General features: G+C 43.0%; 1 protein-coding gene across 1 annotated transcript in view; it reads left to right on the top strand.

The window, feature by feature from the left end:
- Positions 1 to 21616, top strand: part of TULP4 (TUB like protein 4) — a 133652-nt gene extending 112036 nt beyond the window's left edge. The window contains exons 6-15 of the mRNA XM_063124498.1: positions 108 to 242; positions 2383 to 2549; positions 3037 to 3261; positions 4593 to 4827; positions 5508 to 5652; positions 7711 to 7855; positions 8628 to 8721; positions 10478 to 10621; positions 12417 to 15028; positions 20545 to 21616. Coding sequence (XP_062980568.1) covers positions 108 to 242; positions 2383 to 2549; positions 3037 to 3261; positions 4593 to 4827; positions 5508 to 5652; positions 7711 to 7855; positions 8628 to 8721; positions 10478 to 10621; positions 12417 to 15028; positions 20545 to 20661 — 4019 coding nt within the window. The 3' untranslated portion in view covers positions 20662 to 21616. The remainder of the gene's footprint in view (positions 1 to 107; positions 243 to 2382; positions 2550 to 3036; positions 3262 to 4592; positions 4828 to 5507; positions 5653 to 7710; positions 7856 to 8627; positions 8722 to 10477; positions 10622 to 12416; positions 15029 to 20544) is intronic.
- The last annotated feature ends 2438 nt before the right edge of the window (positions 21617 to 24054 follow it).

The following is a 24054-nucleotide window of genomic DNA, read 5'->3' as shown; positions in this document are numbered from 1 at the left end:
ACTGGTGAAACTGACAGCTGATGATGAACTGGAAACCTGGCTTCAAATTCTACTTTTCTTCCATCATCCCAAACTATCTCTCCCCCCACCCCCATCTCTGCTTCTAGATGGTCCAGCTGCATATCCAGTCCTGGTTCAGAACACCAAACCACTACTCACCGTCAGTTTCACATCAGGAGACATTAGCTTAATGAACAACTATGACGACTTGTCTCCTACCATCATCCGCTCAGGGTTGAAAGGTACGAAAAGGAGATGTCTTCCTGCCTGCCTCCACCCAGTTTCTCTTCCACTTTACATTTTGATTGCTTTGGCATGAATATTTCAGCATCTGTCTCTTAAAGCTCAGCATCCCTCTGCAGTGATTTCTGCTAACAGCAGTGACACCTACTGGTAAAAGAAAAAAAGAAATAAAAGAAGCCAAACTCAACTATGGGATCCCTTTTGAAATAAATGGATAGCTTGTTTTATATTCTCTGACACTCACTGTACCAAATGAAAGTAATCTGCTTTCCAAAATAACCTCCAACTTTATGAAATGACTAATTTCATGGGTTCATTCTCTGCTTGCAGTACACATTGTATAAATTATGATTGCTGGGCATGTTTAGCCTGGAGAAGAGAAGATTGAGGGGAGACATGATAGCACTCTTCAAATACTTAAAAGGTTGTCACACAGAGGAGGGCCAGGATCTCTTCTTGATCCTCCCAGAGTGCAGGACACGGAATAACGGGCTCAAGTTACAGGAAGCCAGATTCCAGCTGGACATCAGAAAAAACTTCCTGATTCTTAGAGCAGTATGACAGTGGAACCAGTTACCTAGGGGGGTTGTGGGCTCTCCCACACTAGAGGCATTCAAGAGGCAGCTGGACAGCCATCTGTCAGGTATGCTGTAGGATGGATTCCTGCATTGAGCAGGGGGTTGGACTCGATGGCCTTTAGGCCCCTTCCAACTCGACTATTCTATGATTCTATATACAGACAATAGGTTGGTTCTAGTGGTACACTATTATTGGCTATATTTATGAAATGGTTTGACCTCTCAAGTCTATTTGGTTTATGTTATCTCAGCTTCAGTGAAGCTGGCTGAATAGATGACTTTTGAAGACCTCTGTAGCCATAGGATTTTATAATGCTACACATCTATTATTTTTCTCCAGACCAGGGATAGGTCTATGTTGCCCTAGTTTTGGAATATGTCATTTCAGAGACATATTTCAGATGATATTGGACTCCTGCTAGCTCACATAGCTAGTGTGGGACAATCTGCCTTCAGGAGTCATGACTTCCAAACATCAGAAGTGCACAGTGTGCATGTTATGTGCACCATCACACCTTTGTCAAACAGAGGATTGTGACAGTGGAGGGCTTGACTTCAGGCCGCCATGAGAGATCCTGAATGCATAAATTCCTTCTACTTCTAATCAGTTCAAAGATGAGTGAAGTAAATTAGCTAGATTTTCACTTACTTTCTTGTTCTCTGCTTTAAAGGGTTTCATGAAACCTGAAAAAAACTGAAGCCATTAGAATGCTGGACTCTAAAGTAATTTTCATGTGAAGCAGTGTTTCAAAAGGCTTAAAGTAGAGCTACAAGCTAAAATTGGTTGAAGCCATAGATGATCAATAGTAGCTAATTTAATCAGCAAGTCAACATTTTAATAAGTGGGGTTTGCATTAAGGAAACTTTAATAAATTTTCTAAAGTTTGTTGGTGTTGCACTACTCTTTTGAAGATGCATCCTCCTTTAGAGGCACCCGGCATCATGTACTTTTGTATCCAGGCAAAACTCCCATTGAGAAGAATCATTGTCATTCCTGGTATATACTTAACAGGGGGCAGAACTATTGTGCTGAAAGTTGAAAACCAATATCCTTCTTGTGAAGCAAACACTTGGGATATATGTTGCCTATAATAAAGTTTTGTTATGGAAAGACTTCCTGCTGATTAGATAGTCTTGTGTTCATCGATATATATTTTAAGTACTTTAATTACAAATTTGAGTATTCATTTATATTCTGTAAGAACTTCATGTTGTCAGGGTGGAACAACAAAGTATGTACAAGGTTGCCACCAAAAATGACAGCCATGTCAAGTTCTTTTCCCCTCTCCATTAAGGCACACTCATTGTGTCATGCATTTCCCCACTCCCACCAGCAATGGAAAACGCATGGGTGTGATGATGTCACAGCATGGATAACTGTTTCTGGACATAAGCTCTTTTTATGTACCATTTCACATTTTTCACAATTAATGGCGGACATCTCAAGCATTTTTGTGAGGAAGGCTTACAAGCAGTCCATGAGACTTAGATAAGAGTAAGTAGATGTGATTGCCCTAGGTAAGACATTGAAAAGTGAGCCTCCATCCCTTTGTGATTTCAGATGTAGTGGCACAGTGGTGCACACAGGGAGACTTGCTGGCGGTAGCAGGCATGGAAAAACTAAGCCAACTAGCTGAACTTAGCAGTGCTTCCTTTCTGAAAAGTGCGCTGGTCAAGTTCTACAATGTTCATGGAGAACATATCTACACCTTGGAGACACCTGTACAGGTAAGGGTTATGCTGAAGTATATTAATGAAGCAAGAAATGAAAAGAAACTGTACTACCAACTCTCAAAAATCCCTACCAGCATGACCTGTGTATTCCTAATATATATGGAGGAAACTTGCATAGTGGGTCAGGCCCACTGTAATTTCTTTTAATATTCTGTGTAACATTGCACACAACAAATCAATTTTGATTTCACACTTGCAATGATGCTAATAATGTTCAACAAAGAATGAAAAGTAATGGAGAAAACATAGAAAAAATACGCCTTCCTCTTCCAAAAGTAAACTAAAGTCCTATCCTAGCAATTGGAATGATGAGGCAATCCAAAGTGGTATAGTCCTTGGAGACTCTACCAGCTCTGAGACATTGCCTTTAATTAAGGTGTTCCAAAACAAGGTGATGTGGCCAGTGAAATACGTGCTATAAAAAGATCCTTAAATATGTTCCATTGAGAGGAAAAGATCTAAAATACTATTTTTTACACAGCGCCCCATCATATCAATCTGCTGGGGTCACAGGGACTCACGTCTGCTCATGGCTTCTGGTCCTGCCCTCTACGTTGTTAGAGTGGAGCACAGAGTGTCCAGCTTGCAGCTCCTGTGCCAACAAACCATTGCTAGCTCCTTGCGGGACGACAAAGACATCAGTAAATTGACCCTGCCTCCCCGGCTCTGCTCATACCTCACCACTGCCTTTACACCAACGATCAAGGTAAATCAACTGGGGTGATAATTCTGCCATGAAATGTGAACAAAGAAGGGGATGTATAGATGGCACTAAACAGCTGGCAGAAGTTGAGACATAGGCCCAGTTCAGACAACACGCTAGACCATGCTGCTAAACCACAAAATGGTTAATGGAATGCATTCAGGTTAATGCATTCTGTTAACCATTTTGTGATTAAGCAGAATGGTAGCATGTTGTCTGAATGAGGCCATAAAGTACACAAGCAGGGAATGTATCATGAATCACGATCATTCATGTTGCATTTTAAGGCTGCCATTCTGTACACACTTACCTGAGAGTAAGTCCCACTGAGTTCATTGGGACTGACCTTTGAATAGATGATCAGAAGATTGCTGTGCGAATGAACAAAACAGCTTGCAGGGAGAGGGCTTTGATGTTCACTTTGAAGAACAATACATGAAAACCTGATGGAGGCCATCTAATGAGGGCTGGTTCACAAATTAGGTTTTCTTGTACAAGTAAGCAGTCCTGACTGCCTTCAAACATGTGCATGATGTAGGGATACACATGAATAAAACTAGTCAATCACACATAGCCAGCAGCTGTTTTCGATTGTGATGGCGCTTTTTCCAGCTGCTGAAATTATGGCCATCTGTATTCATGATCAGGCGGTTCACATACCACATTGTTCAAGCAAATGTGCATCCAGGGATCGATGGGACTGCTGTTGAGTCCCATCAGCAGCATGGGTTGGGTGGGAAATGTTGTGAAGAACTGCGTCTGAGTTTGTGAATAAGCTTGGATTTGATTATCTCCTGGGACAAGTGCTAAAATGTTTCTGGGGTAGGGGACTATATAAATATTGTCAATAAACAAATGAAATTCCCTACTGGATCACAAAGCTTTTTTCCAGCTGTACTTACAGGAACTTATCTCTTCTTGAGAAACCTGATCCCCCAAAGCGATTCTACTGTTATCCACTCTATACTTCTGCATGGGCCACAGGTTTAAGTCAGTGCTATTCAGTTCTGTTGCATCATACCTGTTCAGCTTTTAGTCACAAAGTGGTCACTTCTTATTTAAAATGTAGCTAGCTTTGTTTTGCACACATGGGTGTTTTTTAAGGCTGCATTTACAGTAAAAATCAAGGGGCAAAAAACCAAAAACAAATCAGGAGCATGGAGTAAAGAATACTAGACTACAGAGCAGATCAGTTGGTTAAACTGTGCTAGTTTTTATTATGTACAAGATTCTGAATAACATTGGACTGTCCTTCCATGACTGTAAAGACTTTAATAGTGTGCAGAACGACTTATGTGACTTGAATTTCCCCTTCCCTCCTATATTTAACCCAGCCTCCTATCCCAGACCCCAACAACATGAGAGATTTTGTGAGCTACCCAACATCTGGCAATGAAAGGCTTCACTGCACAATGAAGAGGACAGAAGATGACCCAGAAGTTGGAGGGCCTTGCTATACACTGTATTTGGAATACTTGGGGGGTCTGGTGCCTATCTTGAAAGGACGCCGAATTAGCAAACTGCGGCCTGAGTTTGTCATCATGGATCCGAAGACAGATGGAAAAGCAGGTACAAAGCTTTAGATGGGCTGCTGATTCTTGTTTTTAGATTCCGGTTCTGGGTAGTCTGATGTGAGATCCAAACATGTTCAGAAGTGCACATGGATTTCTTGTATAAACTGTGCTAATCTTCTTATAGATACCTGATATTTGTGTGTAAAGAAATATCCCTGCAAATCTGCTCTCTATGGGAATTAATTATTCTAGGTAGTGGAGCTTCAGATGTATGTTGGAGCTCCTGTTCTTGGAACAAATCAGTGGACTGAGATGCAGAAATGTATACTTCTTAAGCCACCAGACAGGTGAATCCAATGGCAATACTCTTTTCCCTCCTATTAGCCATTTTGAACTAGACATAAGACAGCAGGCATGCTTCAAGTTATCTCCTACTACATTATAATATTCTGTGTCTTGATGGCAGAGGAAAGAGTCTCTAATTAGCTGTAGACATTTTTCCATTTTGGAGAGATACCTGTCAGCCTCCATAATTGAGCACCACTTGCTTGATTTTAGGCTGTTGCTGATTCTGCATTTGTTTCAAAGAATACCCAGTGCTCCTTGCTCTAGTTGTGCCTCAACTGCTGCTTGCAGGATATCCTAGGGATGATTGACAGTTGTAATTGGGATGTGGTTTCTGAAATGATTCTTTTTTTCTTTCTTTTTGTGTGCGTGTGGGGCCTGTGTTGACAGATGAAATCTATGGAAATAGTTTGATTTCCACCGTGATTGACAGCTGCAACTGCTCTGATTCCAGTGATATTGAACTGAGTGATGACTGGGCTGCAAAAAAGTCTCCCAAAATCACTCGAGCTAGCAAATCACCCAAACTTCCCAGGTAATCACTTCAGCCTTTTTAAAACTCCGTCTTCCTTTTCTTTGGGTCTTTGAATTTTTATCATGCCAAGAGGGCATCCTATACAGTTAGAACAAAGGGAAACATTCCTACACAGTGCATAGGAAATGGGCTGCTTGAGAAATTTTAGGGTTTTCAGTGAAACATTATAAGAACCTTAGAATTCTCCTCTGTGATTAGCTACAAAAATAATACAGAGATATTCTCTATGTTTGTTATAGAATGCTCATCCAGGCAAAACAAAGACCCTGTTCATACAACTGGATAAGCTAGTCCTAGTTGACAGTGGACAACTTTAGATATTTGATGAAGCAATTTCTCTGTTTGCTTCCAGCCAGTGTTTTAAGCAGAATTCTATATTCTACTCGCATGTGCACCAAAAAGAAAAACACACACAAATAAACCCCAGTTTCTGTGGCCAAAATAGCACAGCCTACTAAAATGTTCATTCATTGGCTTGTTTTCCAAACTTTGTTGAGTTCCAATATTTGCTTTTCAAAGAATTTGGAATCATTGGCAGGCACTGCGGAAATGGGAGAGACTCTGATGATTTGGGCTAAAGGCAAGTACCGCAGGCAGGGAACACTGAAGAAAAGCTGTCCAGGGCACTGAAGTGCCATCACTTGACAAATTGCATCCTGCTCAGCTAACCTGCTGGTTTGTGAGGTTTCAGACGCTGCCGCCAATATGTCTTAAGGGCATCAGATGCAAAGACACAAAGAAAAGATTACTTCTATGTAATACAACTAATCTCTCGCTCTCTAATTGCCTGATTTGCTAATGGTGCTAGGACACATTCTCTTTCCCATGCTGCTTGCCTCCTCCCTTCCCTGAGTAGTTTGTTCTGTAAGCACTTTTCTGCTCTCTGCTTTTGGAACACTAGGGCCTGTGGGTTCTCTGTGTTGATCTGTGTAGGGCTCGGTGGCCCTTTGAACTGTTCAAACTCAATGCTTCTAAGAGGCAAGTGATGCTTCTCTGAAGCTCATAGCTTCTTCGGCCATGAGCGTTGTGCTCAGAAACCCTGTTCTTGTCCTTTTACAACAGCTGCTGTCCCCCAGTTCCTGATCCTGGGGATAGGCCAACAAAGAAGAAGAATGCTTTCCTTGTCTATTGTTAAAATATAACCTCACATTTCTGGTATACAAATTGCACTAAGCTCTGTACATTTATGTAAAGCAGGTTCTCCTGCTCTGTTTACCAGTAGCCCAAACTAGAGATATTGTGCAATATCTGGTTGGGCTGTGTTTGTTCTAGTGTGTTAGGGTGAAGACAGATGTGACAGTGCCAACTGGGATCAGACAGATGTGCTATTTTTATAGTGGTGGGGCCAATTTGGGAGCTTTCTTCCTGCATTCAGTCTCAGAATGCTCATTCTTTCCAGTGTCAAGTTCTTAAAAAATAAAAAAAAAATCCAGTTTTCAAGTGTGAAGCAGAAACTAGCTGTGCATGATGCTAATTAGCTGGCTTCCAGCGATATCACCAAGAAAATTCCCTCTAGTCCTCAAAGCAGTTTTGTATCCATTTTTTTTTAAAGAAAGCACTGTTTTAGTTAGTAGGGGACAAATAAACTCAGAAACCAGGAGAACCTGTGGTCCTCCAGATATTGTTGGACTCCAGTTCCCATCAGTCCCAGCCAGCATAGCCAATGATCAGGGAGGCTGCTGGTTGTTGTCCAACAACATGTGAGGGCTACAGGTTCCCCCCACCCCGCTGTGATAAACATATGAAACATACATGCAGCACTTCAATTTAAAAATGCACAGAAAATGCCAGACAGCCCTCCTGAAGTATTAGGGAAAGAGTCAAGGCTGATGCCTGTGCCACTGTTCAGTTCAGTGGCTCAACACATGGCTGAGGGATGCACTGTGAGCTCCCTTTTGATATTAAAGTTGTGTTTATGCTTGAAACTATTTCTGAATTATAAACATGTTCTCATTTTAACCACCACCCGGCTAATCGTGTTCCATGTTCTGTTTACAGAGGGGCAGACACCATTGATTAGTGCTTGCCTGATCATTGTCATTTTGGTTTTCTGTGCAGAATTAATATAGAAGCTCGCAAATCTCCAAAGTTATCACGAGCAGCTCAGGAGATATCAAGATCTCCCAGGTTGCCAATAAGGAAGCCCTCCATAGGTTCACCAAGCCTAACGCGTAGAGAGTTTCCTTTGGAAGATATCACTCAGGTACTGCATGGCTATCTAATTATCTATCTACCAACATTTATAAAATGCACCTTATTCTGAGTAGGGCCAAAGCAGAAGAAATTTCATGGTGAGAGATGTCCGATGGCATGCCATAGAGCACACTATTTGTTGTGGACTGTAATCTGGTTCAGATTTTACCTGTACAGCAAACTCAGTAGGTGACCTGTGACAAATCACTCTTTCTCAGTGTTACCATCTCCTCTATGGAGATAATAATATTGATCAACCTTATAGGGATATTGGAAGGACTACTAAGGGAGCAATCCTATTTCCTCCCGACAGCATCTGAGGGGGCTACAGAATTGTTCAATTTCTGGGCTTCGAGGGCTCTGACCTTAGAGTCCAGAAATGATGCTCCTGTTCCTGCCTCAACCCTCATAGTAAGTGAGGTTCAGGCTACATCTCTGTGCTCGGAAACAGGGGGCGTTCTTGGGGGTGGGGAGGGGAGGAGACTAGGGAGGCAACCATATGATTTTTCCTATGGCTGCCCCAGCCACCCTCCCTCCCTCCCCCTCTGAAGTATTGCTGCTAGACGGCAAAAATGCCTGTCTAGCAGAAATGCAGGGCAGCTAGAGAGCAGAAGTGAAGGTCTTCTCCACACTCCAGCCGCCCTGCACTGTGGATACTGGGCAGCCTCCTAGTTCAGAGGCTGCCAACAATCTTCAGAGGATTGTGCCCTGTTAATATATGTGAACATGCTAAAGCACCATATAAATGTTTGTTGTTATTTTGTTATGTCTTTTCATTGCAGCACAACTACCTTGCTCAGGTCACATCAAATATCTGGGGAACCAAATTCAAAATCGTGGGTTTGGCTGCTTTCCTACCAACCAATCTTGGTGCAGGTAAGAATTAACCCTGTTGTGTGACATGCTCTAGTTTCCTAGTCTTGGTTCATGTCAAATTTTTATTGGATATATTAGTGGTCGGCATATCATTTTTTTAAAAAAAGATATCAACTCATGGTGGTGTCTAAATTTTAGTGATGCCTGTTATTGATTATGAATTGCATTTATACTCTGTTCTTCCCAAGGAGCTCAGAGAGACTTATATATAATTTCTAGGAGTCTTCCATCTACGTTACAGGGCCAGACTGGCTTAACTTCAGTGGCAGAATTTCAGCGTGTGCTTTCAGAGCATTCTCTGAGCCACTGTCGTATAAGCTAGCAGCAGACTGTGCCCAGTGGGGCTCCACAATACATTGCACCATAACACACTGGTCAAGACCATTCTTCTTCCAACAAGCCTACATCCCCTTGTCCAGCTCATTGAGGAATAATGTTGCTTTGCTTATCTCTAAAAGAAAACTTGTCCATTTAAAAAATCCCTCTTCCCATCCACCCCTTAACCCTGTCAGTAGCTAAGAACAATTCATATGGACTATTTTTGTGAGAACTTCCGTTGTTGTGAAACTCCTTGGAACAGGTGATTTTAAAGAATTCAGGGTCTAATTGCAGGGAGTTTTCAGAAAAGTGTTCCGTGTAAGGAGAAATTCTTTCTGCTACGGAGTGTATTTCATTGCCGTTTTTAAGGATATACTCTGTATCTATTTGTTTCATAAATATATAAACCACATCTTAAACAATAAACTACAAGCACTATCCAATGTGACACAAGTGCTAACATAAATTATGTTGCGTTCGCATAACGGACCTCCAGAGCAACACCCAACTGCATTAACTGACACTATGGGATTCTCCAGAAAAGTCATTGTGCCAGCTAATCCTATTGGTATGGCACTAGAGGTCCCTTACACCAGCGCAGCATAATTTATGTTAGCGCCCTACATCTGCAGCCCCTTTAATGGTCTACCCTTGCATTATTCCCATTATCCATATCCTGACCTGGGATTCCCAAGCAGTCTCCCATCTAGACACTGGCCAGGGCCAAACTTACTTAACTTATTTCCAGTGATGGAAATAAATCATTCTAGGGCTCATCTACACCAAGCAGATATTCCACTATGAAAGTGGTATATAAAAAGCAGGAGCCAAACTACTGGTTTATAGTGGTATTGAAGTGCACTGACAACTGTTGAGGCCCATTGACACATATCATACTGCTTTCATAGTATTATATCCCGCTTGGTGTAGATGTGTCATGCGCCCCAACAGTTATCAGTGCACTTCATTACCACTATAAAGCAGTAGTGTAGATCTTGCAGTGCACTTCAATATAACTATAAAGCAGTAGTGTGGCTCCTGCCTTTTATATACCACTTTCATACCACTTTCATAGTGGAATATCCTGCTTGGTATAGATGAGCCTCTAGACTGTTCCCTTTGGCCTAGAGGCTTCTTCAGTTTGAACAAAATAATCAAATAGAAAGTACTTCTGCATACATGTATACTTTTTCTGTATATCATAATTGGGAAGCCTCATTGTTCTGCAGCTTCCTAGCGTTTGTAAAGACAGCAAAATACATTTGTGTGTGCTTATCGCATGTGGTCACCCCATGGAAGTAGTTTTCATGGAGGAACTTTGTCATGGTTGAACCAACACCAACTGGTTGATTCCTTTGGTCATGATGGACTTTTTCTTTTATATTTTCTCCAATTACAAATATTTCCTTTCTTCCTTTTTCTTGCCTCCTTTCTGTAGTTATCTATAAAACCAGTTTGCTGCATCTCCAGCCCAGGCAAATGACCATATATCTTCCAGAAGTACGGAAGATTTCCATGGACTATATAAACTTGCCTGTTTTCAACCCCAATGTTTTTAGTGAAGATGAAGACGATTTGCCAGGTGAGATTTAACTCAACACCTACAGGGTATGCGGAATTTGGTTTTTGTAGACAAGGTTCTATTAAACAATCTGAAGGACGTGTTTGGGGGTAGTGATGGGGCAGATCTGGAGCCCACTCTTTGTGGAAGCCATTGGTTGCAAAATACAGCTGAAAAGTCCTGTGGACACTGTTGTTCTTCCAGTGATGTCATCTGGAAGAGCCTAGAGGCCTTCCTAAAACATGCACCCTTCCCAGCCTGGATGGGCCCTCCCTACCACCAACCCCCTGTTCCATGTTGCTTATTGGAATGAGGCAGGGAGGTCCCACTTGGACTGGGAAGAGCACAAGCATCAGGAAGACTTCAGACACTGCACTGCAGGCATGGTATATTCAAAGCATCCAGGGATCATGGGAGCTGTCTTGGTTGCAATTTCTCCAAAGTCTTCTCGAAGCTGAAGCCTTCCTGGCCTGAGTAGAACTTTCTTCTCTGCCTCCCCGACTTCTGTAAGGAGTGTGAATGTGAAAAACGAGGTGGGTGGAGGAATATGCTAGGCCAGGCAAAGTATGTTCCCGGTGATGTAACTGAGAGCTCAGGGCTCCCAGAAAATTTGGCAATCTAAATACCAACAACAAAACAAATGCCATGATTAATTTAGATGATCAGTGGATGTCCTCCTGATTAATTGACTTTAAATGAATCCATTAAGAATCAGTTGTTTGGGTCTTCTTGAGAATGTAACAGGCATTTGTGGAATTGGGAATTAAAATCTTCAGAGAATTAAAATGTTACTTCATTTAGAAATCTGAAAGCTGATTGGAGCTGAATTTAGATGTGAGAGTTTACAAACTGCATGAAATAAGGGCACTTGTTATTGACAAGGATCAGCCTTCAATGGTGGCTGAAGTTCACAGCCTTAGGGTAGAGTGGCTCCATCATGGTGCTTGGAAACTGAGGTTGCAGTGGTGACTACATGCATTCATAAACTTCAGTAGATGAGCAGGTTCTTCTCTCCTTTGATTCAGATCAGGTTACCATTAAGGGCTATAATTTATTACATAAATCACACCCACTTCAATGAGTTTGCACAAAAAGGTCTGGTTAACAGAGTGCACTATACTAGAACATTAGATTATTGTTATTCATCCTGAGAATTAGGTTTGATGCAGGATTGATTTCTGTTAGATGGGCGATTTGGAAGGGGAGAGAAGGAGGCTGAGGCAGCCATAGGTCCAGCCCCTCTCCCTGGGGCAAATTCCCTTAAGAACATAAGAAGAGCCCTGCTGGATCAGACCGGGTCCATCTAGTCCAGCACTCTGTTCACACAGTGGCCAACTAGCTGTTGACCAGGGATCCACAAGCAGGACACGGTGCAACAGCACCCTCCCACCCATTTTCCTCAGCAACTAATGTATACAGGCCTACTGCCTTTGATACTTCCTCTCTTGAGTGTGTGACTAATTAAACAGTTAGTTAGCTACAGATTTTATTGCAGAAAAGGCTATCTGAAATTTCCCTTAAACCATGAATTAAAATGGGGATTTAGAGAACCATGGGGGAAGGGGGATTCGTCCCAAAGAGTGGAGGGGCTTTTGCAGAGAGAGTGCCGGTTTCTCAGGCCTGGCTTCTCATGGTTAGACGAGAGAGAATATTGCAGTGCAAGTTCAAAAACTGAGTAAAGGACTCGACTAACAAATTGCTCAAATAACCTTTAAAATGTAAACCAATGCCACAGATGACAAGGACTGAAGCTAGTGGATTTCTTGTAGATGAAAGCTATAATACTATTACATAATACTGTATGTTTTTGTCATAGTGACGGGAGCATCTGGAGTTCCTGAGAACAACCCACCTTGCACCGTAAACATCCCAATTGCTCCTATTCACAGTTCAGCACAAGCAATGTCACCAACTCAGAGCATAGGGTTGGTTCAGTCTTTGTTGGCCAATCAGAATGTGCAATTGGACGTCCTCGCCAATCAGACGACAGCTGTGCCGGTCGCAGACCACGTGACCGATAATGCAGTCCACTACCCGATCCCAAGCAGGTACTCCAACCCGGGCCAGGTGATCTTTGGAGGAGTGGAAATGGGGCGCATAATCCAGGCACCCCCTCAGTTGCCCCTGCCGCCTCAGGGTACAATCCAGATGGCAATCGTCGACCACAGAGATGGGGACAGAGACCACGAGCACCTCCATAAAGTCAAAACGTTGCGTCCAGTTCCACAGATGGCTGAAGGTGAAGCAGCTGTCTTCAGCACTGCCCAAGAAATCCAGATGAACAAAATGAACCCTCCCCCTCCATATCCCGGGACCATACCAGCAGCTCCGACCACAGCACCACCTCCTCCTCCTATACCCCCACAGCCTCCCATAGACCTCTGTTTGAAAAAGGGAGATTTCCCCCTTTATTCAGCAGGGCATTATCAGACCCCTCTTGGCTACGAAAGGATAACCACATTTGACAGTAGCGGGAATGTGGAGGAGGTGTGCCGACCCCGGGCACGGATGCTGTGTGCCCAGAACACTTACACTCTGCAGGGGCCTGGCAGTTCTGCCACTCTGAGGATTACTTCGTCAGAGAAGAAGATTCAGCAGCCTTGCACCAGTGCCACCCTGAACAGGCTCACGGTTCCACGCTACTCCATTCCAACTGGGGACCCACCACCATACCCAGAGATAGCAGCCCAGCTGTCTCAAGGCCGTGGCCTCGCACAGAGGCTGGACAATAGCATAATCCATGCTACTCTGCGGAGGAACAGCAGGGAGGCAGCCCTGAAAATGGCCCAGTTGGTTGACAGCCAGAGAGCTACTCTGCAACTCCCGCCAAAACTCAAGAGCAACGTTGTGGCAGCCCAGTACCAGCAGAGGGTGCCAACGGCACTATACACCTGCAGCCAGTGCAGCAGCAACAGTGGTGGTGGCAACACTAACAATGGAAGTGGGAATATGGGCAACGTCAACACCAACAGCGGTGCCTCTGGCCTCGGCAGTATGAGGCCAGATGTAACGACAGGGAGCAGCTCCCAACACAGCTCCGTCATCACGCACTCCGTCAGTACTTCGCCTTTGGCCTCCCAGTCCTCGTACAATTTGCTGAGTCCGCCCGACAGCTCCCGTGAACGGACAGATTACGTAAACTCTGCCTTCATGGAGGACGAGGCTCTTTCTCAGCACTGCCCTGTGGAGAAATCAGTCCGCCACATCCCAATAGCCATGGCGGAGCCTAGCATTGGGGTCAAAAGACCACCCCCTTATCAGTGGGAACCGATGGTGAGCGAGGAGATATGGGTTCCTCAAGAAAGGACAGCCCATAATACTTTGCCTAACCCCATTAAACCTGCCCCTCTAGTCATTGGCCAAGCTCAGCATCTGGATATATCCCGAGTGCCCTTCATTTCCCCCAAATCTCCAACCAGTCCCACTGCCACTTTCCAGATGAGTTATGGGGTTGGAGCACCATATGCAGGGAGCTACAGTGTCCCTCCCCCTCCACCCCCACCTCTTCAGGGAATGCAGGTCCCTTGCTCTCCCAAAGAAGCTCTGTCCCCACCCCAGATTGCACAACAGGAGCCGACCATTGTGCTTCAGCCAGGTTATCCCTCAAACCTCGCTTATTGCCCGTTGCCCCCCATGTACCCTGGAAATAGCACTTGCTCGAGTTTACAGCTGCCACCGATGGCCTTGCACCCGTGGAATTCCTACAGCACATGCCCCCCTTCCACGCAGAGCTCCCAAGGCCCTCTGCCCCCCAAGGCACTCCTTGTGGTGGAGAAGCCGGTTATGTCTCCACCACCGGCAGAGCCTCCGGGTCACGTGGGCTCGGACACAATGGCGGAGACAGCGGACAACTTCCAAGAAGTCCTCTCCTTGACGGAAAGCCCCGTTCCTCAGCGGACAGACAAGTTTGGGAAGAAGAATCGGAAGCGCCTGGATAGCCGGGCCGATGAAGGAAACATGCAGGCTATCACCGAGGGAAAAGTCAAGAAGGAGGCCAGGACAACACTGACGGATTTCAACTCGCTGATATCCAGCCCTAGACTAGGCAGGGAGAAGAAGAAAGTCAAAAATCAGAAGGACCAGCTGAAGTCCAAAAAACTGAACAAGATGAATGAATTTCAGGACAGCTCAGAGAGCGAGCCTGAGCTGTTTATTAGTGGGGATGAATTGATGAACCAGAGCCAGGGCAGTAAAAAGGGGTGGAAAACCAAAAGGAACTTGAGGACAGCCAGTGAACTGGATGAATTTAAGTGCCGGAAAGCGAATGAGAAGGAGGATGGGCGGCTAGGAAGCCAGGGCTTTGTGTACGTGATGGCTAACAAGCAGCCCTTGTGGAATGAGGCAACCCAAGTCTATCAGCTGGACTTTGGAGGGAGAGTGACCCAAGAATCTGCAAAAAACTTTCAGATTGAGCTGGAAGGGAGACAGGTAAGATGTTCAAGGCTCTTTCTTGTATTCGGCCTTGACATGTGGGTCAAATTCGTTTTGATGTGATTTCTTCCAAGCAATAGTTACGCTTCCTTGCAGATGTGTTTCCCTTCCACCTTTCTTTCAGGTAAGTTAACAGAAAGGGAGATTGAGTCTGATCTGAGTTGTAGGTTGAGAGAAAAGAAGAAACCCTCTACCAGCCCAGCTTAGTCTGTCCCTTCCTGCTTGGCTTACCTCCAGGAAACCAGGTAAGAAAGGAGATTGAGACTGGGCTAAGGCACAGTTAGGGGAGCCTACCTGATCGACAGCTGTGTTGTAGGCCTCAGAGATTATGGAACATCCGTCGTCCTCCATCGACTAGCCAGGAGGCTCTTAGGAATCTATTTCGTATTGCTTCCAAGGAGACTTTAGTTTAATCTAGAGTAAAAGATATGGACTTTAAAGAGGTGCGAACAAAAGGATGATTAGTGTGATTTCAGAATTAAATTATCACCGAAATATATGAATTGCCTTGCTCAGATGAAATGCAGGCTCCAGCTAGTCCAGCGTTCAATCTCCCAACAGCGGTATCCATTTCAAGTAGCACCTGGATGAGAGACTCATGTAAAGAATTCTGAATTTTGTAAAGGATAGAAGTAAAATAAAACAAGGAAGTGAGAATGATCTATAAACTAAGTATGTGAATGTGAGAACAGTACTGGCTTGTGACACTATTCATTTCAGAATGATCAATCTGGAATAGAAGTGAGTCATCTTGTGAACATTCAGACAATTGTCAACATTCTAGGTATGTTCCTGGAAAAGGAACGTGCTATCACTACTTCTTTGTGTGATTTCTCAAACTCCATGGTTACTGGGAGGCTGAGCAGCCAAGTCACTGTAGATTGGTTTGTGATTTCCATAAATCATTTTATGCATTTTTTACACTTACATACCCCTTTCTTCCACTGTGGAACTCAAGGGGGCTACATGTAGTTCCGAGGTGGTCTCCCCTCCAAGCACTGACTAGGTCCATACCTGCTTAGCTCCCGCAAGGTGGCTGCTTCATCTGCCTTTAGTGCTGTGCTGAAAATTCTCTCATGAAAATTTTGACCATTCTCATTCAATCTGATAGAAAAGAAATTGCTTTTGAAAAGAAATTCAAGGGAGAAGAAATTTCAGAGAAATTCTCATGGGTTTGGTTCAGGGTTCTTGTGCTTACCTTACTTATGAGATGACTGAGGAGTGTGTGTGAGTGTCCTGTCTTTCACTGCGAGGTCAGCTCTCTGACAGCCTGTCTCCTCCTTGGCTTCCTGCATGCACTTCCCGCCCAGGAGAAGCCATCATGAAGGTATTCCTCCCATAGGGACTTTTCGGATCAGAAAGTGCAGGCAGCCTGGGAGACTGCTGAGCAATGGTGAAATGTGTAATAGAGAAATATAGACAGTACCCTCAGCCATCTCACAGGGATTAATTAAGGTCAAAAACACCACCAACACACATTCAAAATAAATTATAAAATGCCCCGAGAATGAGTTAGAAAAATGGAAGCCCCTTTCATGGGGTAATTCCTGAGATTTTTCTTTTCTTGCCTCCTAGAAATAAAAGGACACTTTTCAGAATTTTCACCACATTTTCTTCACCATTTTTTGTGGTGCCTGCATTCCCTCCCCTCAGTGCCCTGGAGTAATACTAAGCATATGGGGCATTGTGGAGAATGCAAAATGGGGTCCAGGCTGCCCACACTGTTGGTGCTGTTGCCACTCGCAGCGACAGCGCCCCAAAACCAAGACCCTTAGGAAAAAAAGAAAGAAGCTGTTCTTCAGCCCTTGCCAATGGTGATGCCTGCTTGTGAGAAATTTTGGAGAATTTCTCTTCCCCCTGGAGAAATTTGATGAAATTGTCCTCGCAATTTTTCTGCCCACAAATGGAGTAGAGAATTTTGAGAGGCCACTTGTGCACAGCTCTACTTCAGACCATACATTGGAACCAGTCATTTTGGGATTGCAATCATGTTGCATCCAGGTGAACCAGGATCAACCAAGAACAGCTAGAAATAATATGCTTTTTATTTTATTTGCAATTATAATAAAACCAAACAAAACGGGAAATGCAAACAATAACACCGATAGCAAGAACATAAGAACAAGAATAAAAGCATATCCAGTCTCAATAACTGTTCACAACACCATTGATTAAAAAAAAAGTTTTGACACTTCTGTTTCAAATATAAGTATTAATATTAAGCGGATCATATGTCTAAATAGCATCCAGATGAAATTGACGGCTGTAAGTTATATGTTAAAATGCAGCAAGAGAGCACAGATCTTCAGTCCACTGCATAATAGGTGGTGGGCATTTATCCTTCCAGGCTTGGAGTATGGTTTGTTTGTTTTTTGGCAACTTTTAGGGCTCTCAGATTCTACTTTTTCTGTCCATCTCTTAATCCCCACATCAAAGGAATATAATTTTAAAGTGCATGACTATCCACAAATTTCACACATGTGGACAACTTCCAATCCTCTTAAGCAACCCCCTCCGCCCCCAAATAAACATCCAAAATGCTGCAGAGTTTTTGAAAACATGTTTGGGAAATATATAGTGGAATATTACACAATTTATGAATTATCCGTGGTAAGACATTAATCTTAAATATATTAACCTTGCCCCAAATACTTAAATTAAGTGATGTCCATCTTTCCAAATCCAGAAATATTTCTGTCAGCATCCACTTAAATTCAGTTTAATTATTTGAGAAATATTATGGCACCTGTATTCCAAGATGCATCATAATCTCTGGACACCAATGGAGTTGCCGTTTAGTAACTACATTTGGTAATTTAATACTGCCTACTAGCATTAATTTAGATTTTGACCAATTAATAGGATAGCCTGAAAGTGTACCAAAGGTATAAATTAATCTTATTAATTTTGGCATAGAATATTCTAACCTACTGATAAATAATAACTGTATATAAATCCGTTTTATATACGCATAAACCCATGAACTTCTCTGCTCTGCCTAATTGCACATGCAATAAGACACAAATCAAATATCAAGGGAGAAAGAGGGCAGTCCTACCTTGTACCCCTCTGTAGGCAAAAAACAACATCAACCTTGAAAGACTTCCATTTGTCATCACTCTCGACTTGGGGGAGAGAGATGAAATTCTAATCCATCTTGAAAATTCCTGCGGAAAGCCGAATTTTTCTAACGTCATAGACATATACTGCCAGTGTAATCTGTCAAATGTTTTCTCGGCATCAAGTGAAATAAACACTGCCTAATTTGTTCGGTTTTTATTCAAGGTGATCAAATTTACCACAAGCCTTAAATTATCTGCACCCTGCCTTTGGCGATTAAATTCCACTTGATCAGGATGTATTAATGTATGTATCACCTGCTGAGATTTATTAGCAAGACTTGCTGTTAATATTTTAGCATCCACATTGATTAAAGAAATTGGCCTGTAATTTACACAATGGGTATGATCTTTACCAGTTTTCGAAATAACAGAAATAAAAGCATCATATAATGATGCTGGTAAAGTTCCTGATTTAAAAGGCTTACTAAAAGGACAAAAAACAACAACTTAAGTGAGCGTATAACATTCTAAAGGAAAACCATCTGGCCCCAGAGCTTTCCCATTCCTCATAATTTCAATAACACAACAAGGGTGCAATCCTATCTTGATAGTTGGCAGCCTCTGAAGTCGGAGGCTGCAGAGTATCCGATGCAAGGAGGCCAAAGCACAGAGGTGATCCTCACCTCTGTGCTCTGGCCACCCTGCATTTTCCCTAGATGGGGGATTTCGCCCACCTAGGCATGGCTTTGGGGAGAGGAGGGAAGGAGGCGCATAGGAAGCTGCATAAAGCAACTTCTGCAGTATCCCCCCTCCCTGCCCACAGGACTGCCCCCTTTTCAGCCTCTCTGTGCTCTGTCTCCGAGCATGGAGACACAGCTGGCATGGTGAGAACTGTGCTAGCTATGAGGGGGAAGGGGTCGGAGCCCTGGATCCAATCTTGGTCCCCAGAAACTGAAAAATCTTATATCCCTTCCCCCAGATGATGTCTATGGAATTCCCGATTCATCAAATCGCTATCCATCCTATATTGTTCAGAATAAAATTTCTGAATCTCTGTATTTATATCCTTTTGAGTTGTATATACATTGTTATGGTTATCTTTAATCAACAGAATATAATTCCATTTGTTGTTGTTAGTGTTGTTGTTGTTTCAATTGAAATGCCAGAATCTTGCTAGACCTTTCTTTCATTTCCCAATACCCCTGGTGCAGGCAAGTCAACATGAATTCTGCTTTAGATGGAGGTAATTTATTCTATTCATATTTAGCACATTATAGTGTTTGATAGAGGTCCGGAGTGGGGCAAGGACTTTGCTGTGATATCCATCACCCTAATCTTTTTGTTATAAGAAATGTATGTGTCAGGTATAAGTCTTCAACAAGGCTGGAAGCCTTGCTTATTGTAGGTAAATTTATTAGGAATAGTTTATCAGGAATCTCATTCAAATACCCACCAATTAACATATGGTCATATAAGTAATAGCAAGCAGGTGACTAAAGAATGTATAAACCATGTCAGGTGAATCCAGATTAGGACCATACACATTCACCATGGCGATGATCATGTCTGTAAATTTGACTACCAAAATAAGGAAATGCCCATCTGAATTGGGGATTGCTTGTAACACTGATATTGGTGCATTTTATGTATTAGTATAACCACACCTTTAGCTTTCCTGGAATTGCTGCTAGCATAGACTACCCAATCGTTGCAAAGTTTGTTCTTGTCATCCACCAAAAGGTGAGTTTCTTGTAAAAAAGCAACATTGGTTTTTTAATTTTCTGAGTTTGGAAAGCACTTGTTTCCTCTAGCCTAGCCCCTAACATTCCAAGTGATGATGTTCAGAGAGATATTATTTCACAAATTGGAGATAGCTTCCAAAAATTCTATATCTGAAGCACTTGCCTCCACTCACCATCCCACACCATTACACCAGTTATAAAGCCTAACAAACATTTCACATGAACAACATAGATCCGAAAAAAACTTGCTGTTCACATCCTAGCACTTCTAAAATGTTTCATCACCAACAAGCCATCAAGCACAGTACACTGCATGGCATGCCCAAAGTTTCCATGATAGTGTTTATGATGCTTATAACAGACCAAGCCTATGAACTTCATAGAACTCATGCTTGAGTCTACTGAAAAGCTTGGGAAACTCCTGTTCTGCTGACATGGCCTCCCCAGCATTCTTTCTTGGATTCAACACCCTAAGTATTGTGGGCTGTTTCTCCCATTTTTTGAAAACACCTTTTCTCTCTGAACAGTTCCAGCGATTCCAGTAGAACCACATACCAACCAATTGAATTCTCAAGGTGTGGCAAGAGGTTGTGAACGTCCCCCTCCTCTTAATAGCCCACTCTTTATATAACCGCTGCCTGAGTTCTTATTTATGATGTCCCTTTATTCACTTGCTTTCTTTTTCTCCTCCCACTACTATGTCCTTCAGGTCATGCAGTTTGGGAGGATTGACGGCAACGCTTACATTTTGGACTTTCAATATCCGTTTTCAGCAGTGCAGGCCTTTGCAGTAGCTCTGGCTAATGTGACTCAACGCCTCAAATGAAACGAGACCAGAGAGAGGAAAAAACCTAATCATTTTTTCTCATATGGGCCAACCCAGGAAGTGCTAGGGAGACCTGGCAGCGACACGCAAAAGATTCTGGAGTAAAAGAAGGAAGTGCAACCGGGAAAAGTCTCCGAGTGCCCAAAGGAGGGCATCAACTTTGAACATTATTGGGGATGCGGGGTGGGGGCTCTTTGGTTTGGGATTTCTTTTCTTTGAATCAACATTGTGCTGGTTTTTCAGGGCGAGCAAAGGATGAGAGCTATTCAGTGTTATGTTGGGAAATGTGGCTTTTGGCTTGTTGTGATGGTTCTTCTGTGTTTGCTGCAAAAAGTAGCTGATGTAAGCTAATAGAGGGATTTTAAAAGACTGCCCTTCTTTTTCTTTTTCCATTCATTCTTTTATAGTGCTTTATAACATGCTGTTCTTTTTAAGGCAGGGAACATAACTCCACCCCCTGATCAGTTTATACTATTTACATCAAGAGCAAGAGCAAAAACAAAACAAGCTATAATATACTTGAAGACACGTGTTTATTCTCCGATAACTGAGCACTGTAGGCACCATAGAGATTGTTCAGAAGTCCATACCTAGTTTCGAAAATATTATTCGAAAAGAAAACAAATCTGTTACCTTTGTGGTGGTTTTGCAGCGACGTTCTGTGGAAGAAGGTTTTCCCCCTTTTTCTTTCTTTGTGTTATGTGACTTGGATTATAAATCTGTACCAGACAGTGAAAAATAGGACAGGGTGGGGGAGGGGGGAGGGAAAGAGTAGGGAATGGCGAGGCATGCAAACACATACATATTGATTTAAAACATTTGTACTGATTTTAGTACAAATGTGTGAGATATATAGGTGTGACTTGGTGAGGCAGTTGAGCAAGAGCTACATCTGCTGATCCTCATTTAACAATGTTTACAGCTGAATAAATAAAAAAACTTTTGAACAATTCAAGTTATACAATCAGTCTGAGTTCTACAATATTATAGTCCTGATTTGGAAAGATGTAGCCATAAGCTGGAATGTTTCCTGTCTCTACCAGCAGTGTGCCCTAGGCAGCCTGCTCATATCTGAGTTCATGAGTGGTACAAACCTGATAGAATCAGGTACAGAATTGTCAGGGAGTTCCAGGAGTCATTTGCCTAGAAGAGTGAGTCTATGGTAAGGATAAACTATAGTAGCTTTCCCCAACCTGATGCCCTCCAGATATTTTGGACTATGGCCATGGCTAGACCAGGCCTATATCCCGGGATCATCCCTGTGCATCCAAATGACACACGGGATACCAGGAGCAGGCAGGGACAACCCCTCCATTTGCCTATATAATCCTTAGGTCTAGCTAAGGCCTACATCTCTCAGGATTCCTGATCATTGGCCATGCTGATTGGAGGTAAAGTGTGAAACATCTGGAGGGCACCTGGTTGGGTAAGGTCAATCTAGAGTTTCACTGGAAGTAGCCAAGGGTTGTATGGACTAAGATGGCTGGAAGAAGGAAGGTGACAAGTCAAAGGGTTGGAGAGCAAATATTGGGTGGAATAGAGCAGCTGTCCCTAACTCGTTGCTCTCTAAATTGTGGACTTCAAGCCCCATCAGCTCCACCCAACACAGCAAATGGTCAGCAATGCTGGGAGTTGCACAAAACGTCCACAGGGCAGCCCAAAACATCTGCAGGTTTGGGAATGTTGGAATAGAGATAGGCAGCCAGACTAGGCCAGAGATAGGTTTTGGCCAGCTAGGCTTAACTTACAAGTATTTATAGCCAAACTAGGTTAGGGAGGATCAGTGGATCACTACAAGTAGAACCATGCTGGAGCCCAGGGAAGACAGTACTTCTTCTTCTCCAAATATTCTTCAACTTTGGAGTGTATTCATCACCAGGGGTGCCAGTGTACAGATCAGAAAGTTCTTGGTTTGAGTCTAGCTGACTCTGGTACTCTTCTAGATGAGAATAGGAAAAGAAGAGTTGGAAAATACCTGCCATTTCCTTATTCTGCAGTCAAAGCATGTTTTCTCTTGCTATAAATTGGAGTGGGCAATGCTCCAGAAAATGGATTGAAAGCCAAAACTGATGGAGAATATAATGGTTTCTTTAATCAACTTTATGTAGTGAGAGACTGTTTCTACTTGATGAACTCTCCATTATGTGTCAGAGGCCATGACAGGTATTTCAAAAGAGGTGGCTTTAAGAGAGAGTGAGTCTGTTTCATGAAATCATTATGCTTCTATATTTTCCTGGGTTTGAGCTGGAAATTACTTCACCAGTGACTATATGCAAACCAAAATATATTTCATAAAACTGATTTTCAGACCACATCACAAAGTTTAACTCCAGATCCCTGGGAACCGATGCTGCTGAAATGCCTTGATTGCTGTAAAGACGGTGATGGTGGCTGCCTTGTATGGTTTTATTCATCTCCCAAAGGACAATAGTCATAGTCTTTCTTTTTAATAAAAAAGATGTCAGGCAGGTCAAATAAATGCTTGACCTAAGCTAGGCAGGAGATCCTTAACATGCTTCTCACCCCGTTGTCTTTTGCAAAAGATCTCCTGGCAAACCATTTCTCTAGAAGGAAGACCCATGTGAACTAACATAATCCACATTTTGTGTTCCATACTCTGTACCTGAAAAATCTCTAAATTCTGTGATAAATGTATCGTATGTGCACCTATTTATTTAATTAACACAGAGGGCTCCTAGCACTACCACTCAGAAGGCACTGTGCGGTCATTCCATCTTTTCTCTGGTAAGAAAAAAGAAGTGGTGGGAAAACACAGGAGGGTTGCAAGCGGAAGACGGCGATGTCTGGAACCCATGTAAATTCTGTGAGTGAGACAGGTCAATGGCCTGATACAAGCCGTCTGAAAGCACTCAAGAAGTGGGGGCCCAAGAGCTCAGCCAGCACTGAAGCTTGAACATCCCATTCATCTCCTGGCCTGCCTCTAGCTTCTGAAATTTCATCCAGCATTGCTCACACTTTCGCGTCTGTCTTCACAGCCTAAAGGACTAGACACTTGCTTAAAATAAAATTGGGGGGGGGGAATTAAAGCTGTGATTCTCAAGATGCTCCAAATCTATGCCCAATGCAACTTCCTGCTGGCCTGTCAATAGCCCCTGTTCCACTTTGCAGACATTGAGCACTCAGAGAAAGGCATATTTGGAGAGAAACCAGCATATTAGTTCTGAACACTCATCAGATGTGGTAGCACAAGGACTTCCATACAAGAAAAACCCCATGCTGCTCACTGTTCATAGTACCCCAGCAAATACCTTCCTGCAGGAAAAAGCCTCACCTGCCAAATTTCTGTATGTCAGATAGCTATTAAATGCACAGGAGCAGGTCCAATAAAAAGAGAAAGGTGGCAATCCTAATTCTGAACAACCTAGTTTTATA

Source organism: Elgaria multicarinata, chromosome 4 (assembly GCF_023053635.1).
Source record: "Elgaria multicarinata webbii isolate HBS135686 ecotype San Diego chromosome 4, rElgMul1.1.pri, whole genome shotgun sequence".
Classification (NCBI taxonomy): domain Eukaryota; kingdom Metazoa; phylum Chordata; class Lepidosauria; order Squamata; family Anguidae; genus Elgaria; species Elgaria multicarinata.
This window is presented reverse-complemented; position numbering and strand designations above follow the sequence as displayed.